Source organism: Cryptomeria japonica, chromosome 1, assembly GCF_030272615.1.
Source record: "Cryptomeria japonica chromosome 1, Sugi_1.0, whole genome shotgun sequence".
Lineage (NCBI taxonomy): Eukaryota > Viridiplantae > Streptophyta > Pinopsida > Cupressales > Cupressaceae > Cryptomeria > Cryptomeria japonica.
In genome coordinates this window covers 527,635,469-527,660,091 of record NC_081405.1, presented here as the reverse complement: position 1 = coordinate 527,660,091, position 24,623 = coordinate 527,635,469, and the positions used below count along the sequence as shown (strand labels likewise).

Sequence of the window (24,623 nt, the reverse complement as noted above, 5' to 3'; positions counted from 1 at the left end):
AGTGTATCTTGAGACAGATGACTTGTTTGGTAGACCCATCGAAAACCACAAAATCTCGAACCATCGACTGACCTAATTAACTGGAATCCTAATAATAAACTTTGGGTTATTCCTTATTAACAAAATTAACAAAGCAGATTTACTCAGATTCATTCCAACTTGGAGTTCAAGAACAGAAATTCATATGAACACCAAATCACATCTCATCAAATCGCTATCTTCATATCTGAACTTGACAGATCCGATCAATCTAGATCCTTTGCTATAAACAAATAGCCCAATCCTAGAATGGAACACCCCGTTGTTAAGTTTGCATTTAAGAAGAGCTAAAAGAGTATGGCAAGAGTGTTTGGTACATCTTGCAAGTGCGAGGAGGAAGACCAAGAAGCTCATTTTGCCAGACTCTTCAAATGTATCAGTGATCTGCAGGCTAAAGATGCAATCATTAAAGTAATAGGTGCCAACGTTTGGGCATGAGGAAGCAGTCACATTCGTGATGGAGTTATACACAAGGCTACTCACCTCCATTGTCCAGCTCCACGTTGCTGGAAATGTCATGATAGGAATGAGTGTGATAAGAGGAACTGCTGCACAAGAACTGTAAGGCTGCCATGGAGAATATCTATGAGGTGCCAATCAAACCCCATACTGGAGAACCGGCTGCTATTTTCGATTTGGAGGCAGAAGACAAAAAGGAAAAATGAAAAAAGCTTGGACCCTTTTTAAGAAAGGGATTGTAAAGCCTAATATGGAAGAATTTAGTACTTTCTTGGCTGAAAATGAAAATTTGTTCACTCCTGCACAACTGAATAGGATCTTTGAGCTGAGTGGAGGGATGATATTCCTTTTTCACCAATTGTAGGCTCTCTTTGGAATATTCTATTTTACTTAATATAAAATAGAGAGCTACCCCCTTAAGTAGCAGTTTGCCAATATATATATATATATGTTGTCCTCATTTTTGAATTTTCAAGAATGTGACAACCCTTACAAAATAATAAATAAATAAATAGGATTTTTAAAGTATACATTTTACTTATAATTTAAATATACAAATAATATTTTCATATAAATAATAATAACTTTTTTTAGCTTGCTTTTTTGGATAAAACTGTGTAGAATTTTGATGCCCATCAACTGTGTAAAATTCATCAACTGTGGAAATTTCATGGATATAATAATAACTTTTCTTAAATACATATGATAATCTTCCTATTATATTACTTATGCTGAAAGCTATTCGAGGCATATTAAAAAACATATGTATATATTGCACATTATAAATAAATGACATTTTTAATATATTATAAGAGTACTAAACATTCCCTTTCTAATGCCTACATTTTTTACTATTTCGTGCTGCCTACAAAACATTCAATGAATTACTAATGCAATTTCATGATTCCCCATTTTTCATTTCAGCTTTGTCAGTGAAAGCCGTTTATTGTTTAAAAATTTGTGCTAGTAAATTGAAATCCACGAATATGCAATGGATAGGGGTAGAGTTCGGAGGAAAAAAAATACGAAAACGCGAATTAAATAATCAATCAGAGAGCAAGAAGGATAAAATCCAATGGTTAGTATTAGCTCGAAGGAACACAATTTTTCAATGTTGTACTCTATTGTGTAGGGTATTCGTACCGAAATTAAGATTTTATTCATGTATCATGGAGGCAATGAATTAAATGAATTGAAATTTAATATAAAGAAAGAGAAAATTGAATTTTACATAGACTGTTTGCAATCTAGACAAATAAAAAGAAAGAAAAATGAAGTTGTATAATTATGTAAAATAAAAACTAAATATAGAAAATAGAAGTTTCCTTCAAAAAATTTAACTCTATAATATGATTGGTTAAGCTAATGAGAAAATTGAATGCAATGAATTCATAAGTATCTTGCCTTCCACAACAACTAATAAATAAAGTGGGTAAAGTTTGTATAAATATAATGTCATTCAACCTCCTCAAGCAATGAGATGCATAGGGTATCACTGACAAATGTAGGCAACATAGATGGAAGGGTAGGATTACCCATCATGAAGGAGACCCGCACCCCACCGCTAATTAATATCTGCACGCAAATGCAAGCACATGTGCTTGAGCAATTACACTAGTGAGCCCATGACGCCAGAGAAAAAACACTTCAAAATCATGCTTCCAAGTTGAAATGCTTAGGATTCAATTTCAAATTGCTAGTCCATCATTGGAATCAACCAAATATGATATGTAAGCTTAAAAAACATTTTCGACAAGAAAAATGTGTATTGTGGATGAATTCATAAGCGATTCAAACCAAAATCTAATTTTGTATGTTTTGTACCCAAAATCAGCCTATATATGAGCCGATTCAATAACTTAGTTTGGCCCTAGTACCAAGTTTGTATAACTATTTATACCCTTTCATAGCTTTTCTCCCTTTGGAGTAGATGTTGGAGCTTTTTGAACAAATCCAACATATAATTGGATTAGCATTTTAATTTGTCTAGGGGGGTAAATCAATGTTTCAAACTTTTATAAACTCCACCACACTCAAGAAACAAATTAACAAACATAGATAAAAATGCAAACAAAATATAAAACAAGAACTCAAGTTTATCTCGTGGAAAACCCTTTCGGGTAAAAAACCACGGCACAAAAATTTCTTCAATATCTTAAAATGGGCACCAATCCAAATTACAAAGTAAACAACCAGAAAAAGAACTCCAGTTCTATTCACAACACCCATTGTGTTCAGAAGAGGCTCCAACCCTTGTATAGCCAAGAGCACCAACTCTCCCTAAAGCAAAATTTGAAAATTTAAACTAATCACTCCTCAAAACATGCTCAGCAAAATAGAACTCCAACTTAGGGAAATCTAAGATATCAGAAGAAGAATTCAAACTCCAAAACCATCTACAGTAATTCAGCTTTGCTTCAGATTACACACAGACTCAAAGAAGTAAATTTGCTCATTTTTAAAATGAACATTCTACTCCTTTTAGATAAGTACGACTCAGCATAGAGAAGAAGCACACTCAAAAATCACGGCATGAACACCACACTTCCTGCAACATCAACACCCATAACTCTAGAACCAATCTGCTACACAAGACGATAATGCTCAGAAAGTGATACTGTTCACAATATGCTGAAGGCACCTCTTTTCTTTTTAACAAAACGTTAATCAGCCACCATATATATTTTTCTTCCGCACTCCTTTTATAATTCAAAGCAATGATTTCTCTAATCACAGACACCACAGCATATTGAAATCGATTTTTCCCAACAAAAAACTAGAGACATTTTTTTAGAAATAAAACAATAATGCCTTTTTTTTTTAAACTTCCTTTAAACGTGGTAACTGAAGTGCACGATCTCTGTCGGAAATGATTATACTTCAGAAATTTGATGTTGCCAAAAAATATATCCACACCATAACACATCTTAACGGCTTCATAGGAATTTTTTTATTGCTGTATTCAATTCCAGCATATTTAAAAAAACATTTTCGCTACCACTCAAATTCATGTTGAGTTCATGTATTAAAGATTTTCATCGTGCACCTATAGACCAATTCACACATGCCATTCGCCACTCACAAAATGAATCGCTTGACTAAAATATCAAACAAAGACGACTCATTTAGAAATGTAAGACTCGGAAAATAATCGCTCCACTTGCTTTTTCACCCACGATATGTATGTAAGATACTTCCAAAAAATTTCGTTCTTTCAGAAATGCGTTCAACACACAGCAGAAAATGATTATATAGACTCTAGAAGGAATTGAATTTTTAAAATTGGTAACAATTGTAGCTGTCTTCCTTCCACGATTTTTGTATCTGCCACAAATTCCTTATATTTAAAAAACATGACCCCTACAGAAGTAATTGCCCTCAAATTGTCTCTTAATGCCATACTTCTCACAAAAACTCACGAAGTCATTAGAGGTAAACTCACCTCCATTGTCTGATCGTAGGCATTTGATTTTCAATCCCTTCTCATTTTCAAAGCTTTGAAGGCTTTGAACTTCTCAAAGGCTTCTGATTTTTCCTTCAAAAAGGCCACCCAAGTCATACGTAAGTACTCATCAATTAATAACATAAAGTATCTCTCACCTTGTATGCTTGCAATTCTTGATGGTCCAGACAAACCAATATGATTCAGCTCTAGAGGCATTGTGCTTGAGTATTCTTTTGCTTTAAAACTCCTACGAGTTTGTTTGCCAAGTTGACAATCTTTACACACTATGTCAGATGGTTTAGTGAGTTTTAGCGATTCTCTCACCACTTTCTTCTTGCTGATTTGAACAAGACTGTCAAATTTTATATGACCAAGTCTCCTATGCCACAACGAAGATTTATCAAGTGCACTCAAGCAACAAGTTTCACTTTTAGCATCATCAAGAATATACAAGTTATTCGCTGCCCTAGTTGCTTTAACAATATGAGTACCATCTTTACTAATCTTACAATAATCACAACTGAAAGTTAAACTATGACCTTGATCACACAATTGACTAACGCTAAGTAGATTATGTTTCAAGCCTTCAATATACAACACATTCTCAACATTAGTCTTACCATCACTCAACATGAGTGTACCTTTACCAGCAACTCTAGCAAATGAGTTTCCAGCAAATCTAACCTTACCACCATTGGATTTCTTGAGAGTTAAGAACTTGCTCTCATCTCCGGTCATGTGTCTAGAGGAGCCACTATCTGCATACCATATATTTCTCTCATTATGTGCAAGAAGAGCTATTTGCACAATCAAAAACTTAGTTTCAGCATCTTTCTCTTTCTTTCTCCAAACTTTGGTTTCCTTTGCATTGTTCTTAACATCCTTCTTCTGAAAAATCTGCCCTATCATTCTTACAAAATCTAGCATTGTGCCCAATGTTATTACATTTATAGCAAACATAATTATAATCTCTCAGAGGAGCAAAAGAGTTCTTGTTTGCAAAACTGAAATTATTTCTAAAAGACATCCTACAATTTGTTGCCTTGTGTCCAAAATAGTTACGAGAAAAACAGTAACCATGAAAGAATGAATAATTAAACCTGGTCAAGTGTGATTGTCTAGCACTAAAAGGTTGCCTAAAGGCATTATTTCTGGTTTTTGAAGATGAAAACCTTGAGCTTTCTCCATTAGAAGTCTGTTATTCTATCTTCGAACTTTGACCTTCTTGAAGGCCAACTCCACCCTTGTTTGAGGATTGTTTTTGAAATGCTAACAAATTGTCCAATGAAAGTGAACCCTGTTGAGACATGGACCAGCTACGACTCGAACCTAGGACCTTCCATACGCTGCTAGAGTGCTCTACCACTGAGCTACTGGCCCCTCTTGGACCAGTCCATCGTCGGTTTGAGTGTGGTTTTTTTCCAACACCAACACCCCCCCTTAAGCCACACCTCTCATGTGCTTGGGGCTCCTTGCCTAGACCTGACTCTGATACCATGTTGAGACATGGACCAACTAGGACTCGAACCTAGGACCTTCCATACTCTGCTGGAGTGCTCTACCACTAAGCTACTGGCCCCTCTTGGACCAATCCATCGTCGGTCTGGGTGTGGCTTATTTCCAACCAACAAACCCTTCTGATTTAACTCTTCTTGATTCAATAGTGTAGATGATTTCTCAATCTTCCTAAGAGAGGCTATCTCAACTTCAAGTTTTTCACACTTTCAGCCTTAACTTTGATATGATTTTTTAATTCTTCTTCAAGTTTCTTAGCCTCAACAATCTGATTTTTCAGATCATTTATTTGTTTTTCTGCATCTTCAAGAGCTTGTGATTTAGCACATTTTTCTTCACTTTCTTCTTTGAGCTACACCTTCAAACCCAGATTTTTCTTCTTAAGAATTTTGATCTCATGAAGAGCGCTTATCAATTCTTGCTCAAAATCAACTTCTCCATCTTCTTCCCCAAGATCACTTTCATCATCCTCTTTTTTGTATGAATTTCTTCCATGGCCATGAACAAGATCTCATCACTCAGAGTTTCTCCATCACTTCCTTCAGAGGAATCACTTTCCTTAAGAAATAAAGACTCTTCTTAGATTTCCAAGTCTTCTCGTCTTTTCCTCTATACTTCTTTTTATTAAACTTTGGCTTCTTTTCACTGTTGATGTCATCATTGTCTTTGTATGGACATTTAGCTACAAAATGTTCGAATTTGCCACAATTAAAACATCTGAGAGAAGTCTTCTTGTTTTTGCTAAATTCCTTTGATCTTCTAATGAACATGGCTTCTTCTGAATCGGCATCATCCTCCAAACTATCACTTGAGGCTTGCTCCACTTGTTTGCTTTTCTTCGAAGCTTTGAAGGCAGTCTCTCTTTTTGAAGGTTCAAGATTTGTTCTCATCTCATATGCAATTAGTATACCATGAAGCTTCTCAATGGTCATTTGATCAAGATTAGCCATCTCCTCAAATGTAGAAATCTTTGCATCAAACCTTAAAGGTAGAGACCTTAAAATTTTCTGTATAACAACTTTATCATCGATTGATTCTCCTAAACATTTGAGAGAATTGACCACTTCATCAACCCTTAGAAAGTATGTTGCAACATTCTCATCTTCTTTCATTTTCAGACTTTCAAATTGCATTCTATGAGTCTGAAGCTTGGCCATCTTCACTTTTTCGTCCTCTTCGTAGGCATTTTTAAGCTTGTCCAGCGTAGCTTGAGCACTGTCATAGTGCATAACTTTCACAAACTCAAATTCAAACAATCCACACAAGATAGCATTCGTAGCCTTTGCATTGCTTTCAAAGGCTCTCTTTTCATCAGCAATAGATGGAGGATTTTGAGGTGTATAGCCAGTTGAAACAGAATTCCAAACATCAAAACCAAGTGACATCAAATAAGTTCACATTCTAACACACCAAAAAGCATAGTTTGATCCATCAAAAAGAGGAGCCCTATTCGTAGCTAGTCCTTCTAAAACATTCATTTTGGACTCAAACAAAAACAACCTTCAAGATTTTAAGCTTTTGAAGAAGGTACTAGCTCTGATGAAATTGAGAATCACACAAGAAACACTGAGAGGGGGGGTGAATCAGTGTTTCAAACTTTTCTAAACTCCACCACTCAAGAAACAAATTAACAAACAAAGATAAAATCCAAACAAAATATAAGACAAGAACTCGGGTTTATCTCGTGGAAAATCCTTTCGGGTAAAAAACCACGACACAAAAATTTCTTCAATATTTTAAAATGGGCATCAACCCAAATTATAAAGTAAACAACTAAAAAGAGAACTACAATTCTCCTCACAGCACCGACTGTGTTCAAAAGAGGCTCCAACCCCTGTATAACCAAGAGCATCAACTCTCCCTAAAGCAAAATTTGAAAACTCAAACTAATCACTCCTCAAGACATGCTGAGAAAAACACAACTCCAACTCAAGCAAATCTCAGATATCAAAAGAAGAATCCAAACTCCAGAACCATCTACAATAATTCAACTTTGCTTCAGATTACACACTGACTCAAAGAAGTAAATTTGCTCATGTTTACAATGAACATTCTACTCCTTTTAAATAAATACAACTCAGCATAGAGATGAAACACACTCAGAAATCATGGCACAAACACCACAAATCCTGCAACATCAACACCCATAACTCTAGAACCAATCTACTACATAAGACGATAGTGCTCAGAAATCGATATTGTTCACAATATGCTAAAGGCACCTCTCTTTTTTTTAAAAGAAACATTAATCAGCCACCGTATATATATTTCTTCTGCACTCTTTTTATAATTTGAAGCAATGATTTCTCTAATCACAGACACAACATATTGAAATCGATTTTTCCCAACAGAAAACTGAAGACATATTTTTTATTTAAAAAAAAACCTTCCTTTAAACATTGTAACTGAAGTGCATGATCTCTGCCAGAAATGATTATACTTCATTTATTTGATGTTGCCAAAAAATATATCCGCACCATAACACATCTTAATGGCTTCATAGGAACTTTTTTATTGCCATATTCAATTCTAGCATACATAAAAAACGTTTCTGCTACCACTCAAATTCATGTTGAGTTCATGTATTAAAGATTTTCATCGTACACCTACAAACTGATTCACACATGCCATTCGCCGCTCACAAAATGAATCGCTTGACTAAAAAATCTGACAAAGACGCTCATTCAAAAATACACGACACTGAAAAGAATGGCTCCACTCGCTTTTTCACCCACGATATGTATGTAATATACTTACAAAAATTTTCGTTCTTTCAGAAATGCATTCAGCGCACAGCAGAAAATGATTATATCAATTCTACAAGGAATCGAATTTTAAAAATGTCATAGAGAACAAAATCAGTAACAATTGTAGCTATCTTCCTTCCACGATTTTTGTATCTACCACAAATTCCTTATATTTAAAAAACACAGCCCCTGCAGAAGTAAATACCCATGAACTTTTGATGGAAAAAAAATCGCCCACTCTTGAATTAAAGTCTTTGACCAAATTAAAAAAAAACAGTGTTCCACGGGTGTTGGGGACGGGGGCACACAAGGACGGGTTTCAGAGACGAGGGGACAAAGGGCCTAAGTTTGGGGATGGCGGGGAGACAGTGGGGGGACAGCAACGAGGGGGTGGCAGGGTGGTGGTGCTGATATAGTTATACATACACTTATAGTACTTGAAAAACTAGTTTTGAAAAGATGTATAATAGTATAAGAATTACATTTCAAATGAAACTATAGGAAATTGGTAAAATTATAACATAGCAAAATAATAAATTTGAAATACTAAATCTAAATACGAAGATTTCTTGAATGCTAATTGCTAAATAAAATTTGACAAATGAACTTGTCAAATTGAAGACTTATATTATATCAAAAATATGAATATCTGATGTCATATGAGATATCACAAAGTCTATAAAGATGATTACATGATTCATCATTACAATGATTAGCAAATACAGATACTAATAGCAATAGCATTACAAAAGAAAAAATGCCAAAAATGTCAAAACTCAAAATGCAGTGGAGCGAGGCATTTAATCATCTGCAAACTCCTCATCACTGGAACTCTTGGATTCCACAAGGTCAAGATCCCTCAATCTCACACTAATCAGCCCTGCATCTAAAGTGGTAGGATCATCCTCATCAATCTGTGAAGGCTCCTCTGGCTCTACATCCCATCGTGCCACGGGAATCTCCTTGTACACAAGTGTCTTGCAGTCCATGAGATGCAAAGCATTGTGTACAGCCACAAGCTTCTCTGCTCTCTTAGAGGTAAGTTTGTTCCTCTTAAGAAAGTGGATGAAGCTATATGTATACTAGTTCCTCTCAGCAATTGAAGAATTGGAAACTTGGGATAGCAGACAGATAGCTAGAGTGGTGGTCAAAATTTTCGGACCATGACAATTCCACCACAATAGTGGGTCCTCCTGTGCCATAGTTTCTATATCCATCTTTGTCGCATTTGAATAGCCTCTAAGAGTGGCAAATCTTCCCCACTTAGTGCGAATTATGTCGGCATCTCTAGAATCATACATCTTCCCTATGCACCTAAAGAAACCCGCCTTCACCTCATCATCCTGATTCGGTGTCACTCTACTCGATCTAGCCTTGTACAACTTAGGATTCAAGGCAAAGGCAACTATATGCAAAGGAGTGTTCAAATTGTCCCATCTACACTGAATGATTGGTCGGATGTGCTCATTGTAGAATGCTAGAGAGGGGTCCTTCACTCGCACAATAGCCCTCATCTGGTCAAGCATAGAGTCAATACACTCATACACCTCCAAGGTTAGGTGCATCCCCATCCCCATATTTGATTACCTGGAATACTGGAAAAATGATGGAGACAATGTGTTTCGCATCAATCCAAAACACATCACTCTTCACTATCTCCTTCACCCTTCTCCCCTTCTTTGTCTTGGCCTCAACCCATCTATTCCACTCATTAGTCATAACCATGAGCTGCAATGCCTCTTGCAACTCAATCATTTTCTCCAAGAGAATGAAATAGGATGCATATCTAGTCTCAACTGGTTCAAGAACTCCTTCGCACAGGTCCTGAAGAGTGCATGTGAAGTGTGATGGTTGCAGATAAACATCTGCACATCTCTCACATCGGTGACCACTCCTCTAATCCAGTCAATCTTCCCCATGTCCTTGAGTGCATTGTTCATGGCATGCACACAACATGGGGTCCACCAAATATGTCTGTAGGCTGCCTCAACGAGTCTCCCTACTGCTCTACACACATGGGCTGCATCAGTCACTACTTGGACCACATTTTGTGGCCCAGCCTCCTCAATAGCCTCCCTAAGGACCTAAAACTGAAAATCAGCATCTTTACAATGCCCTGTACAATCAATTGCTCTAAGGAAGTATGGGCCCTTTGCAGATGTGACTATGATGTTGATGAGTGGACGATGGCTAATGTTCGTCCACCCATCCATAACAATGCTGCACCCAGATGCCACCCAACATGCCTTCATCTTCTCCATCAAAATATTGATCTTGGAATAGCACTTATCTAAGATCGATGTCCTCATTTTTGTCTCACCTGGTGGCACATATGATGTTCCTCCCTTCGCCACCATAGCCATCATCTCCCTATAATAAGGAGACCGTGTAACATGAAATGGGATGCCATTGGCAAAGAAGAACTTTCCAATGGATTCATCTATCTCATCTCTCAGCTGCACATTAAACATATCATCTATGGGGTTACTCTGCGATGTCTGCAACTTGTGTTTCCCTATTCCCCTAGCGGGCATGGCACTAGAAGTAGAAGTGGAAGTGGATGGAGATCCAAACATCATTCCTCTCGTCTACAAAGCAAGAGGAGAAGTATTTGGCACATGCTAGCTCTGCTAAAGCGATGCCCTAGCAAACAAAGTAGTAGGGACTAAAAGATTTGTGTCATCTGGAATGCCCCAAAGCTTGTTAAACTCAATTTTGTACTGTATATTTTTAGGTTCCTTCAAAAACTTACAATGATACACACCTTTTCCTGTCCAAAAAAGAAAGTGTGCATTCACTCTAGTGATGCTACCAAACCATTCAACCCCACAAATGTTGCACTTCCACTTCCTTGTTCCCCCACCTGAACATGATGTTCCTTCTACTCTTGAAACAAACTATTTGAAAGGAGATTTGGGATCATAAGCACCCCTAGCATACTGTGCTAACAACTCTGAAGGGCAACCTATACTAGCTAGTGCACTCGCCATGGAACTAGATTGGGCTCCAGGATTAGCCCCATGGTCACCCCCCTCATCCTCAAGTTCAAATTATGAATCATGTTCACTATGAGAATGGATTTCCATCTCATCCTCACTCATGTCGTGGGAGCTCATTGTGAAAGTGACATTGCATTTCACAAAATAAAAATAAAAATAAAATCAGCCTAGTTTAACAAATTGAAATACAAATTTGAAATTTGAAATTTCAATTTTGAAAACAAAATTACCAATTTATAATTATTTAAAAATAAAAATAAAAATAATAAAACATTGATGTTGAATCTTGAGGCCAAAATGATGAATGATCCATTCATCATTTTGCCCTTAAGATTCAACATCAAATCTGATTTTGAGATGAATAAGAAAAAAAAAAAGAATTGAAAAATGAAAATCAGAAAAAAAAACAAAAAAAAAACAAGAATAACTACCTTGTGCTTGAGAAATCTCTCCAAAAAGCAGTAAAATCATCTTCCTCTTCTTCTTGCTCCTTCTCACTCTTATCACACTTGCAATCACTCTTTTCACTCCTTCAATCAGACTTCCACAAGTTTTTTACTCCTCTTCAACTTGCTGGAAAAAAAATCAGTCATTCAAAATGTGAGTGAAATCATCAAATATGGTTTTATTGTGTTTTGGGTGAAGGGGTGCGGCCCACGTCAAATTAAGGTTACCCCCCAACCCCCAAAAATCGAACTTTTTTTTAAATTTTAATTTTTTCATGGCATTTCAAGTGGGGCGATGCCCTTGAGAAACGCCTAAGCATCTCCCAAAGAGGCATGGAGACGTGGAGACGTCTCCCAAGGAGACTTGGAGACGTCTCCACGTCTCCTTGGGAGACGCAGAGACATTTCCCTATCTCCGGCGGAGCACTGGTAGCGATGGTGGGACGGTGGGAGACATCACGTCTCCGTTTCCCCATCCTGAAAACATCCGTCTCCAAAACGCGGCCAAAATGGGGGGGAATCGCATTTCCGTGGAACGCTGAAAAAAATTTGCTGAGTCACCAAAAGAGAATAGAGAATACGATATCTAAATTAAATTTCGAGTCTCCTCTTACCGCTGTAAGATTTTAAAAAAATCAACTCACCAAAAAGACGGGTCCCACAAACTAGACTGATGTGGCAAGAGAAGCTGAAGTGGCATAAAAGGATGACCAAGCCGCTTGATAATAGACAAGTAAGCATACACTCAAGCAGCACTAACAGGCACACAGGCAGCTCCAACAAGAAACCAAGTAGCTGAACCAGGCAAGTAAACACCTCAAGCAGCTCAAGCAAACAGGCAGGCAGCTCAAATAAGCTCCAATAAACTTCAAAATTAGCCTTGACATCAATGACAAAAATCCAACACTTGGGAGATCAAACCTCGCCTTGCTCACTGCCTTCAATAAGGTGATTGCAATTTTTTCTTTTGCAATTATGTCTTCCTCGACATCTAAATGTATGGCACCATCTAACGAGTCATGATCGACTCTCTCTTCTTCACTAACATCTCCAACCACAAACCACTCCTCTCCATGAACAGTCTCAATGATTCTCAACATGTCAACTAGATCTACAACTTGTACTACTTGATTTCTTTTGCACCTCATCTTCCAAATCTATGAACCATCTTCTTTTGTTCATATACAATGCAGAACTCGTACAAATGCTTACAATTATGGACTTATTGAGTTCACCTCAATAACTCAAATTTTTCACTCTAATACCAATTGGTGGCAGCAACTGAATGTTGATTGAACAAACAAGAAGCAAATGGAATACAAAGCACACATACGGAAGCAACAAGGAAGAATATGGAGGAAAGAAAATGGAAGTAATCATATTTATTTGTAGATATGAAAGAGATACAACAAGGGAAGGGCAACATTGAATGTCAAACATTCCACTTTATGCTACCCAGCCCAATGACAAATAAACAACCTATGCAAAGACTCTGTACATTACAATTTACCCAATGCTAGCTATGTTATGCCCTCTCTAAGCTCTATCCAAAAGTGACGCTTCTAGGATTAAACCCCTGAATCATTCATCTAATTAATATATAAATAAGTGCCCAGGCAGTAAAGAAATATGAATGCATTGAAACCCAAGGTTGATACATGCCATACTGCCATTAATGTGCACACAGGAGGAAATCCAATACCAGCCATTCCTAGTTACTTTTGAATCCTGATGCCCAGTCATAACTTCCCTACCAAAATTCTGCAGGTTTTTTTCCTCAGTGACCATCCTGACAACCTGATTGCAGACATTGACATTCTACTATCTATTCACTTTTGCAAGGTGGCATGCAATTGATTTGCATAGAATAGGGACACATGCACAAGGGTTTGCATAGCTGTGTGGGTTGTGTGAGAGCTATGCAAAAGCATGCACAAGGCATACATGCAAAGAGAACAGCAAAACAAACAGGTGTCAAATGCCAAAATGTGTGCAAAACATTGCAAGGTTGCATAAAGGTTATATGCAGTTGCATATAACTTTGCAAGATGGAAAGAACTCTAAAAGGTCTTGATCAGAGGACTGAATAATGAAGCAAGAATTGTGCCGATCCTTCAAACTTCCAATAGAAAAGAATCCATGCAAGCTAAGCTTGTGCACAAGGAACTAACCAACCAAGAAATATTTTTGGGTGATACAGATTGTCCCAACCCAAGGATGCTCCTGCATCATATAACCAACTATACAACAGCTCAGGGACTAATCTGCAGACATAGAGATGATTAAGATAACCATTGACACAGTCTTCAATAAGATGGAGGAGACCCTGAAGCCATTATATCCTATTGTAAAATCTCTCAAGGAGTCGAGAGGAAAAGGTAGACATCTGCATTGAGAAAGAAATAATTAAATGAAACAGCTTCTTGAGACAGGATCAAATGAAATATGATATGTCAGTTAACAGATGCTAATATGGACTATGCAAAACACAGATTGCTACTTATGCTGGAAGGGATGGAGATTTATTGTTAAGTACCGTGAATGTTACACTGAATAGTATGGAGTAGGACCAGAAAAGACTGCAGATATTTTTATGAAGATCCAAGAATATTCTCTGTTTTGTGCAGCTACAACAGATGCATGCCATCATAAGTTTCAAACTTCAGATGGTCACTGAGTGGCAGTGTTCTGAAGTATAATTTACATTGTCACTAACATGATGGTGTTCCAGAGGAAAAGAGTTATCAAACAACAATTAAGCATTTTAAGTGACCCACTACTAAAGAATGAGAGGACAAAAGCTGTTTTTGGAAAAGATGAAGAAGAAATGAGATTAGTTGAGTGCTAAATTGGATGAATTGGATCTTAGAACTGCTACGTGAGTCTATATTTTTGCTAAAAATTAGTCAATTACTTGATGTAGTTAGAATTTTCATCGATAGTTTTCTTCAGATAATCAGATTTAATTTTGATTAACAGAAGATGCAAAATACTCTATGGCAACCAATTAGTCAAATGCCAAACACATATATCAAAGCACTCAATAGAAAAAACAAATTTAGAATTGTGAGAAGACACTTGAAACACATTTTGAAAGATAAGGAGCAAATTTGATGCCCTACTGGTGAAATTTTTATTTGCATCCTTTCAACCTCTTTGCAAACCATAGAGATTTGTGCCTCTACTATTGTTATATTTCATTTGAGAAACACCTGAACATTTTTAAGCACTGTTTATTTCTGTTCCAAAATACTCTTTCATTTGTGCTTCACAATCTGTAAAGGATTACTCAATGATTAAATTTGAGTTATTGGCAGTGGCACTGCTCGTTCTTGAACTATTGTAATTCAAGGGTAAAATCAATAGTCTATTTTAAAGTTGCAGGGGCTTTGGAGTTGAATGGGACTTGAGTCATTTTTTATGGAAAATATTTGAGCTTCATAAAAAGAAAATTTTCCACGCTTCATTCATATTTATAGTATTTTATGTGAGCATCTCTGAAACATTCAGCAAATACTAAATTTCCTTTTTTTTCTTTCTCCACTTTAAACACAATTTTTATTTTCTTAGTTCTATAACTATACATTAGAATGAGCACTCCATACTGAGCCCAGAAACAACATGGTATTGGCCCTCTACACATCCAACAAAATTAACAGACCCTTTACAAGGATGATTTCAAAACCATTTTTACAACTAGGTATAGATTTTCTAGTTATTTATTTTTGCAGTGGCATCAGCCCAGAGAAAAGTGACTCTTAAGATGTACACTGTAGAAGAAGGCGCAGATCTGAAATGAGGTCTGGCATATAGCATAAAAGGATCAATGGCTCATGCTAGTCATATGTAATTTCCCTTTAGCCAATGGTTTGAAATCACAAAACCTGTGTGAGTTTGAGAAGGCGATCCAAGGCAATAATCTTATACAGCTCGTTAAACAGGTATATAGCATGGATGGTATGTTGGATTTGCAAATTGACATGTTACACAAACTTAATGTATAACGCGCCGATTTATGCACAGTTCTGCATTAGGTCAATGCAAAGCTTTCAATGTTTATACAATGAAAGCACAAGTGTTTTCCCAAGTTAATTGTGAATGCAACTGTAAGGTACAAGCCAGTTCATAGCAATCTTTACCAGTGTTTGAAGTCATTGCAACAGTAAGAGAGAATATAACTACAGTTGGATTCATATTCGTCTCTTGTGCTTTCAAATTATCAATTTTTTTGGAATAAAATTGCTAAATCTGATCTTAGCCTAATTTTCTCTCATCATATCTATTTAATTTCTGCAACCACTCTATGAGAAATAGTGATGTAAGCTATTCATTACTTGAGGTGGAAGCAAGAGCTATAAGGACTCAAACTCCTATTCTAAGAATTCTTACATCTCCAATAGCCTAGCTAAAGACAAACTGAACAGAAGCATTATGTTTTTCACACAAAAAATGGAAGCAATTAAACTCTTGAGATGAAAAGGTGAAAAACTAAAAATTGAGAAGGTTTTGGCTTTGATAAAATGAGTCAAAGAGTAGAGATTTTGACTGTCAGTCAGTAAAGGATGTTAGCAATACCACAAGCTTATAATGCTCCTTCCTCTATTGCCACTGAGAAATTCCATGAGTGAACAACATATATAAATGATGCTTCTTTATGAGAAAGAAGCAAATAAAAGATGAGGATGAATTGGCAGAGAGTATCATTTAATAATGGTAGATAGCAACCAATGACTTCATTTTTCAAGACACTTGTTAGATAAACTAAGGTTGAAAGGAATGTTGCAAGTGCTGCTAAGAGTTAGCCAGGGGTTATGGATATTGTGGTTTCTAGTGTTGACAAGAGAGCTCCAAAAGGTGCACATGCTGTACTTTTCTTCACTCAGACTCCTGCTTGTAGACTGATAGACAAGCAAACAGGAAGCTGGTATACATTAACAGAAAGTAGTGAACTCTCTTAGACATACGCCTAAGAACAATATCAATAGGACAAATATGGACACAAAGTGCATCAGAAAGAGCAATTGGCTACAATTAATTCCAACCTAGGAGCAACACATAACACTGCAAGCAGATTCAAAAAGTCATGGCTGTCCCACTCAACAGAATAACAATGCAATGATGTCAAGTCCATGGTGCAGAATAGGTTATCATAATGATAGCAAATGTTTGTAGCAAAAGGGATTTAAATGTAAATTGGTTTCAAGTTAAACCACCATACAATTCATATGGGCATAAGCCAAGAAGGCAAATGGCAGGTAATAACTGTCATACAAATACTTTGAAAACATTAAGAAACTGAAGGTTGACATTCAAACATTTTAGTTTTCAGGAAAAAAGAAAATAGAGATTAACTTACAAAAGTTTATGCAGGGAGCTGAGTGAAAATGCTTTCCTATGCCATGGCCAGCATAACTTGTGTCAACACTATATCCGTACTTCCCTGCAATATCACTTAATAAAACAGAAGAAAAAAAATCATTCCATAAAACTGAATGATAGATTTATTAAAATAAAAGACAGATTCACTCAAAATCCTTTAAAAATATCTATAGCTAATATCAAACAGACACTTCAAATTTTGCATTTCAGACTCAAGTCCAATCTTGCTTGAGAAAATTATGCAGCAAGAATTACATTTTGACTACGATGGACACTACAATTATTCATATTTACCAAAAAATCACCTAGAAGGCAATTAGCCAGTAATGCACTGTCATGCTGTCATTGATGATATGATCTATCATAGCCACATAAATTTTCAAAAGTATTATTGATAAACATTAAAAATTCCACCATTAAATAAGGAACAGTTGCTTTTCTTTAATGCATACATACATACATAGATACATACATATATATATGAATGTATGTACCAGTGAAATGGGACTCACCCAGACTCGGCGAGTCTGAGTATGAGTCATGCTTGGCAAGTCCTAGGGACTCGGACTCAAACTCGTCCGAGTCTGGCAAGTAAAATCGCCAGACTCGCCGAGTTGGCGAGTTTGGCTCAAACTCGCCAAACTCAGCGAGTCCTGAGCCGCAAACTCGGCTACTGGCTGGGTTAGTAAAATGACAAAAAAAAACATTTTAAAAAGTTTTTTTAAAATGAATGGTATCGTCTTTGTTCACTACAACCTCCGCCTGAGAATGAGAAAAATTAGGGTTACAACATGCCAGCCAATAGAAAAATTAGGGTTCTCGTGTGGGTTCGTTTGCCACGTTTCCTTGTGGAATGCTGTCAGGAGAATGTGCTATGGTTGCTGGTCGCATTGCTTGGGAAGCCAGTGGGATCCTCAACGCAAACCCTAGGGAGAAAGGTAATGACTTTTGCACGTATCTATGTTGAAATTGATCTTAGTAAACCTTTGCCATATGCTATAGATATGTGTGCGGGCTCTTATTCATGAGTTCAGCAACTAGATTACGAGACTTTACCTTTTCGCTGTTGTCTATGTCATGAGTATGGTCATTTACAGTGTAAGTGCCCTAGATATAAACCGGTGGTATGCCAACCTCAACAGCCGGCCCAGAGTCAAGATAGGGCTGATAAAGGAAAAGCTACTATGTCGGCCGAGGTAGAGGGTGCTGATGGTTTTGTCTCAGTTAAGACAAGGAACAGGAATCGAGGACAAAAGAGGTCCTTACAGGAGAGACAGGAGGAGGATACCTTTAACAGATTTGAGGCCTTGGACGACCTTAGCCATCAAGAAGTGAATCCGGGGTTAACTCCTTTGGAACAAGGTGCATCAGGGGGGGCCCTGGGAAGAGGTATTGAGGATTTTACCAAGGCCCTGCAAGTGATTGGAAGCCAGCAAATGGAGATGGATCAGACAGTAGGGGTCCAGTTGGGAATCATTCCTGGTTCAGAGGTAAATTTGGCTGGGGGGGAGGGCTCTCCGATAGCCCTGAAATTGGAACCGGCTGGGGCTAAAAATAACAAGTCCTCCGTTCACCTGGGTCTGCATCAGAAAGATATTAAAAAAAGTGCTACGGAGAAGAACTCAAAGGTTGGCAGAAAGAAGGATTTGGATAAAATCAAATTGATGGGAGAAAATTTGGTTGAGTCACGGTCAGTAAAGACTTTGGATTCTCAATTTTCCAATCCTCCTAAATGATTGTGCTCTCATGGAATGTAAGGGACTTGAATAGCGGCCCTAGACAAAAAGTTGTTCGAGATTTGATTAGGAATCAGTCACCTGATGTCCTGTTCTTGCAAGAAACTAAACTCTCGGTGGAGAGTATGATGGGTCTAGTGCCGAAGCTCTGGGGGCGAGGCGAATGTCAATGTATTGGGGTTGCTGGTTCCTCTAGAGGGGTGGCCCGTCTTTGGAACCCTTCAAGGATTCACCCTGTCTGGTGGATGGCTTCCAGATCTTCACTATCTGGGGTTGCCTCCAGTCTTGAGACCGGAGATCTTATCTTGTTTACTAATATATATGCCCCCACCAATCTTCAGGGCAAACAAAACTTATGGTCTCATATTTCTTGTATGCGAAAGCTGGTCCCTTTCCATCCTTGGATTATGGCGGAAGATTTCAATGCTATCCTTGAGTTGAGTGAGAAGAAGGGGGGTGTCATGCGGTTGGAGCCCTCTTCTCTCCTTTTTCGGGATAGTATTTCATCGTTGCATCTTGTTGACATTAAGCCTAGTAATGGTTTGTTCACTTGGAACAATAGGAGAGTGGGGGAGTGTTGGATTGCAGAGAGGTTGGACTGATTTTTGGTTTCCAGTTTTTGGGTTGGTCCACAAGTTCTGAGATTCTTGACTGGAGAGGGTCAGACCACTGGCCTATCAAGTTGGTTTCTTCTTATGCCCGGGTTGCTTTCTCTCCTTCATTCAAATTCCAACTTATGTGGCTTCAGGATCCTTCTTTGCCGGCTCTTGTTAAGTAGTGATGGAGGAAGGGGAGGCCGGCCTATGGCACTGCTATGTACACTTTCGCCAAGCAGTTGCAGTTTGTTAAGTTCCAGCTTAAACAATGGAATCGGCAAGGTTTCAGGAACATTTTTCACGCTAAGAAAGCTGCCCAAATAGTGTTAAATGGCATCACCAGTGAAATCAGAGAGCATGGTTTGTCTGAAGCTTTGCTTAGGGAGGAGGAGAGGGTTGTCAAGGCTTTAGAGGAATGGGAGCTCAGGGAAGAAATTTACTGGAAACAAAGGGCCCGTATTGATTGGCTTCAAGCGGGCGATAAGAACACGGCTTTCTTTTTCAACTATGTGAAAGCAAGACATCATGGAAATTCCATTCTTTCTCTAGTCAATGATAGAGGTGAGGTGTTATTATCCTTGCAGGAGATATCTAGGGAGGCTTTACAATATTTCCGATCCCTCTTCAGTGAGGATTCTCAGGGGGAATCGGTGGAGGAGAACCAGGTTCTTGCTTGCATTCCTCCTCTTGTTATTGGGGAGATGAATGAGCAACTTATGGACCCTATTTTGCTGGAAGAACTCGAGAGGATTGTTTTTCATATGAGGAAAGGAAAAGCCCCTGGCCCGGATGGGTTCCCGGTTGAATTCTTTCAAGAGTTTTGGGATATCATCAAACTGGACTTACTGGAAGTAGTCCAAGAGTCCCAGAGGAATAAACAGATGCTTCGAGCCCTGAATGCAACCTTCATTGCACTTATCCCTAAGTGTGAGGGGGCCGACAGGTTAGGCCAGTTCCGCCCTATATCTCTCTGCAATGTGATTTATAAGATCATCTCGAAGCTGATTGCGGAGAGGCTGAAGAAGTGTCTGGGGGGTGTTATCTCTGAGGAACGGAGCGGGTTTGTGGAAGGGCGTCAAATTTTGGATGGTGTGGTCATTGCTACGGAGACCATTCATTCTATGGCAACCTCCAAGGAAAAAGCTATGTTTATCAAGTTGGACATGGCTAAGGCTTACGACAGAGTTCGTTGGTCTTTCCTCCAGAAGATCCTTAGGGCTTTTGGCTTTGCTGAGGAATGGATTCAATGGGTTATGAGTGGAGTTAGGTCCACCTCTTTCTCAGTGCTAATCAATGGGGATCATACTGAGTTGTTTGGTGCGTCTAGGGTCCTTCATCAAGGGGACCCCCTGTCCCCTTACTTATTCATTCTCCTGGCTAATGGCCTGGGGAGGTTGATCAAGCATAATGTGGGTCAAGGCAGTATTTAGGGTTGGAGCTGGGGTAATGACTTGCAGCCGCAATCTCATTTGCAATTTGTTGATGACACGGCCTTGATGGGACTTGCTCGGATCAGAGAAGCTACGAATCTACGTAAGGTTTTGGATGTTTGTTTAGCGGCCTCGAGCCAATTGATCAATGAAGATAAATCTTCTATCATTTTCTTCAACACCCCTGGAACTATTCAAAGGAGGATTGCTCTTATCTTGAGATTCCAAGTTGGCTCTTTGCCCTTGACTTATTTGGGTATTCCTCTCTCTCCTGGTAACCCTCCTCGGGAGTCATGGCAAGGTATCTTGGATAAATTTCGCTCGAAGGTTGAACATTGGACTCATAGATGGTTGTCATTTGCTGGGAGGGTTCAACTGATTCAGTTGGTGGTTCAGGCTCTTCCGACCTATCGATGTATGCTTCAAGTGGCTCCTAAGTGGTTCTTGAAGGGCTTGGATGCTTTGGCAAGGCAATTCTTATGGGCAGGCAATCTATCCTCGTCCAAATGGAGTCTTGTCAATTGGGACTTGGTGTGTAGCCCGAAGCAATCGGGGGGGCTAGGTTTAAGGCAGGCTATTCTATTCGGGGAGGCTCTGGCGGCAAAATTGTACTGGGGGTGGTGTGTCAAGCAGGATCGTGGCTGGGCTAAGATTTTGGCTTTCAAATATATGCAGAGGATACCAGCCCAGGAGGTTCCAAGATATCCGCTTGAGGGTAAAGGCTCTACGATTTGGTATACTCTCAAGAAGGGGGCTCTCATTAAGGAAGGACTCTTTTGGATCTGCAGGAGGGGGGAAGAGGTCCTTTTCTGGAACGACTCCTGGGACGCGTACCCCCCCATCCTTGATCAGTTTCCTAATCTTGGGAACCTTAGCCAGAGGTTTTTGGAGGCAGGGTGGTCAAGGGTGAGTGATTTCAAGACTGTTTACAGGTGTGGGCGACTGGAGATGGAGTGGTAGAAGGATCTTAATGAGTGACCGATTGCTGGGATGGAGGAGGACTGTGCTGAGTTACAAAGCATTCTAGCGAGTAGACACTGTAGTGGCATCAAGGGTAGGGATGGACTTGCTTGGTCTCCGAATCCTAAGGGCGTCTTTACTGTTGCTAGTGGATACAGGGAACTATTGAACCGAAGATTGGAGGGAAGAGAGGTGCACTGGTGGAAACGGGTTTGGAACAATTCTTCTTGGCCGAAGTGCAATTGCTTCGCTTGGACTCTGGCCTTGAATAGATGCCTAACTTGGGATAATATTCACAAGCGGAGATTCTTGGGCCCTTCGATTTGTGCTTTGTGTGGTAATGGGGACGAAGACTCCTCACATCTATTCTTCAGATGCCCCTTCTCTATGCTTATTTGGCATTACTGGTGGGGGGTGTGGAAGTGTCCTTGTGTTCACGCAGATTCTCTGGTGGAGTTTTGGAGCAGTTTGGGTAGACCTCCTATCTTGTCCCCCTTCCTCCAGACGGTCTGGTATATTGGGCCCATTTTCATTCTCTGGCAGATCTGGCTTGAGAGGAACAAAAGGATCTTTCGTGAGGCCAGATTGTTAGTGCAACAAGTGTGGAATAGAATCATGGTTATGATTCGGGAGACGGTGGAAGCTAAATGTGAGGTGAATTTTCCTTTGGATAGAGATGAGGCGGATATCGTGAGTAGGTTTGGCTAGCAGGAGTTGTCTCCTGCCTCCGCTTGTGTCAGAAGAGGTAGGTGTGCTATGAAGAAGGTCCAAAGGGTGGGAAAGTGGAGACCCCCCCAAGATGAGATTATCAAGATTAACACTGATGGCTCCTCCAGGAGTAACCCAAGCCTGGCAGGGGTTGGAGGTGTTGGTAGGAATTGTTTGGGGGAGGTGGTTTTCTTCTTTTCGGTGCATAAAGGGAGGCAATCTAATAATTTTATGGAGGGACTTTCTATTCTCTATGCCCTGGAGTGGACTTGGGAGTTGGGTAGAAGGAAGGTTATTTGTGAATCGGATTCACAAATTATTGTGAATTTGTTGACTAAGAAGAAGGTGAGTGGGATTCATTGGCAACTGGCAGGGATAGTTCATCAGATTCTTCAAATAGTTGTTTAATGGAGCAGGTGTCCTTCATCCACATTCCTCGTGAATGGAATAGAGCAACTAATTGTTTGGCTAAGTGGGCTTCAGAACATGACAGTGATTGGAAAATTGAAGGTTGGGAGCATCTTTCCCCGGATTGTTGTGAGGTCTTGCAGAAGATTTTTGTTGAGGATATGGATAGTAATGATGTTGGCTGATCTTGGTCGGAGCCTGAGGCTCTTTTTTGGAGCCTCGGGGCTTAGGCCCTCCTTGTAATTTTTGTCTCTATGTTTCAAGAAAGTTTTTACCCCTTTTATTCACAATAATATTAATATCTCCTGAAATACACCATATATTAAAGTGTCGTCTGATACAGGAGTCTCTCCTCATAATTCCCCATGTGACCATACACACTTTCTAAAAATAGAAAGGGTCCATCTCTATTACTTCTGACTTACTATTAATAGTAAGTATGGCAAATAGGGTCCAAATGAAGTCGAACGAAGGCCAAAACCACAATACTCTGACCACTAGAGAAGAAAGAATCTAGAGGAGACCCTCTACGCACCCTCATTAGCCTACAAGGGCCATATAATAGGCTAATCCTCAAAAAATCCATGTTTGCTAAAAAGGGGGCATTACATATATATACAAATGTATGTATATACATACATACACACATATATATATATAGTTGAACAACTCGCCAAGCCTTGAAAAAAAAAACTCGGTAATAACTCAGCAAAAAGCTCGGGAACTTAAAAAACTGCTTAAATTTAATTAGAAATGCATTTGTTTTGCAAAATTCAATGAGAAGATGCATCCCATGAGTCAATAAATAAGAACACAAAAGAAACAAGCTGAGTCTAGATATATTTAAACGCAAAGTGGGTACAAAATCGCATCCTCATGAGGAATGTTGATGGCTGGAAGCAAAATAGTAAATAGTTTTTGTAGAACTAAAAATAAATAAATCAATACAATTACATCTTCTTCCCAACTCTAGTAAAAACTACAAGGGAGGTAGAACTAGAGGGTCTAGTCCTAGAAGACTGTTTTGGGCGTGATTGTGCCTCCTCACTCGGTATGATTGGCTCAAGTTGTGGCTCATCCTCCATCCTAGATGTAGCTCTGCCTCTAGCTGCACCTGGCACTAGCAATGACTCCTCATCCTCCTCAATGTCATCCAGTGTGAAACCAAATCCACCCCCCTCCTCCTCCATAGCCTGCCTCTCCAAATCATTGATGCCATCCTCTGTAAACAATAGAGGTTGCTCTGTGATGTCCAATCACTATAAGGATCTATATCATCCAAATCAATTGGACTAGCTGGTGCTTCCTCTACCATCCTTATGTGCAACCAAAGATCATATTGCACAAAGACAAGGTCATTGAGGCATTTTTGAGCTAACTTGCTCCTCTTCTTCGTGTTGATGGCCTCAAACAAGGTCCAATTGCGCTCACAAATGGATGAACTACAAGGTTAACATAAGATTCTGAGGGCAAATTTTCTGAGATTTGGGGTATTTCCACCCCAACTTTGCCACCAAGCATCTGCAAAATAAAATTAGGTTGAGAGTAGAACCCCTCGCGGGGGTCTGAGGGTGAGAAAGAGAGGGGTAGAGAGATAGATCTAGATCTTGGGGGAGAGAGGAGAGAGTGAGATGGAGAGTGGTAGAGAGGGGGATAGAGGAAGAGTGATAGGGAGATAAATAAGGTTAAAAATTCGGGGCAGATAAAGTGAGTGAGATCAAGAGTGAGAAAATGTTGATAGAAGCATACTGATTAT

The 24,623-nt window shown here is 39.0% G+C and overlaps 1 protein-coding gene across 5 annotated transcripts in view; it reads right to left on the bottom strand.

The window, feature by feature from the left end:
• Window positions 1–24,623, bottom strand: part of LOC131055371 (methionine aminopeptidase 1D, chloroplastic/mitochondrial) — a 195,909-nt gene that overhangs the window by 20,553 nt on the left and 150,733 nt on the right. For all 5 annotated transcript variants that reach the window (XR_009108338.2, XR_009108337.2, XM_057989822.2 and 2 more), the window contains exon 9: window positions 17,007–17,101. Coding sequence is in view for 3 of the 5 variants with exons in the window: in XM_057989822.2 (XP_057845805.1) it covers window positions 17,007–17,101 (95 nt within the window). In the remaining 2 variants the exon portion in view is untranslated. The remainder of the gene's footprint in view (window positions 1–17,006; window positions 17,102–24,623) is intronic.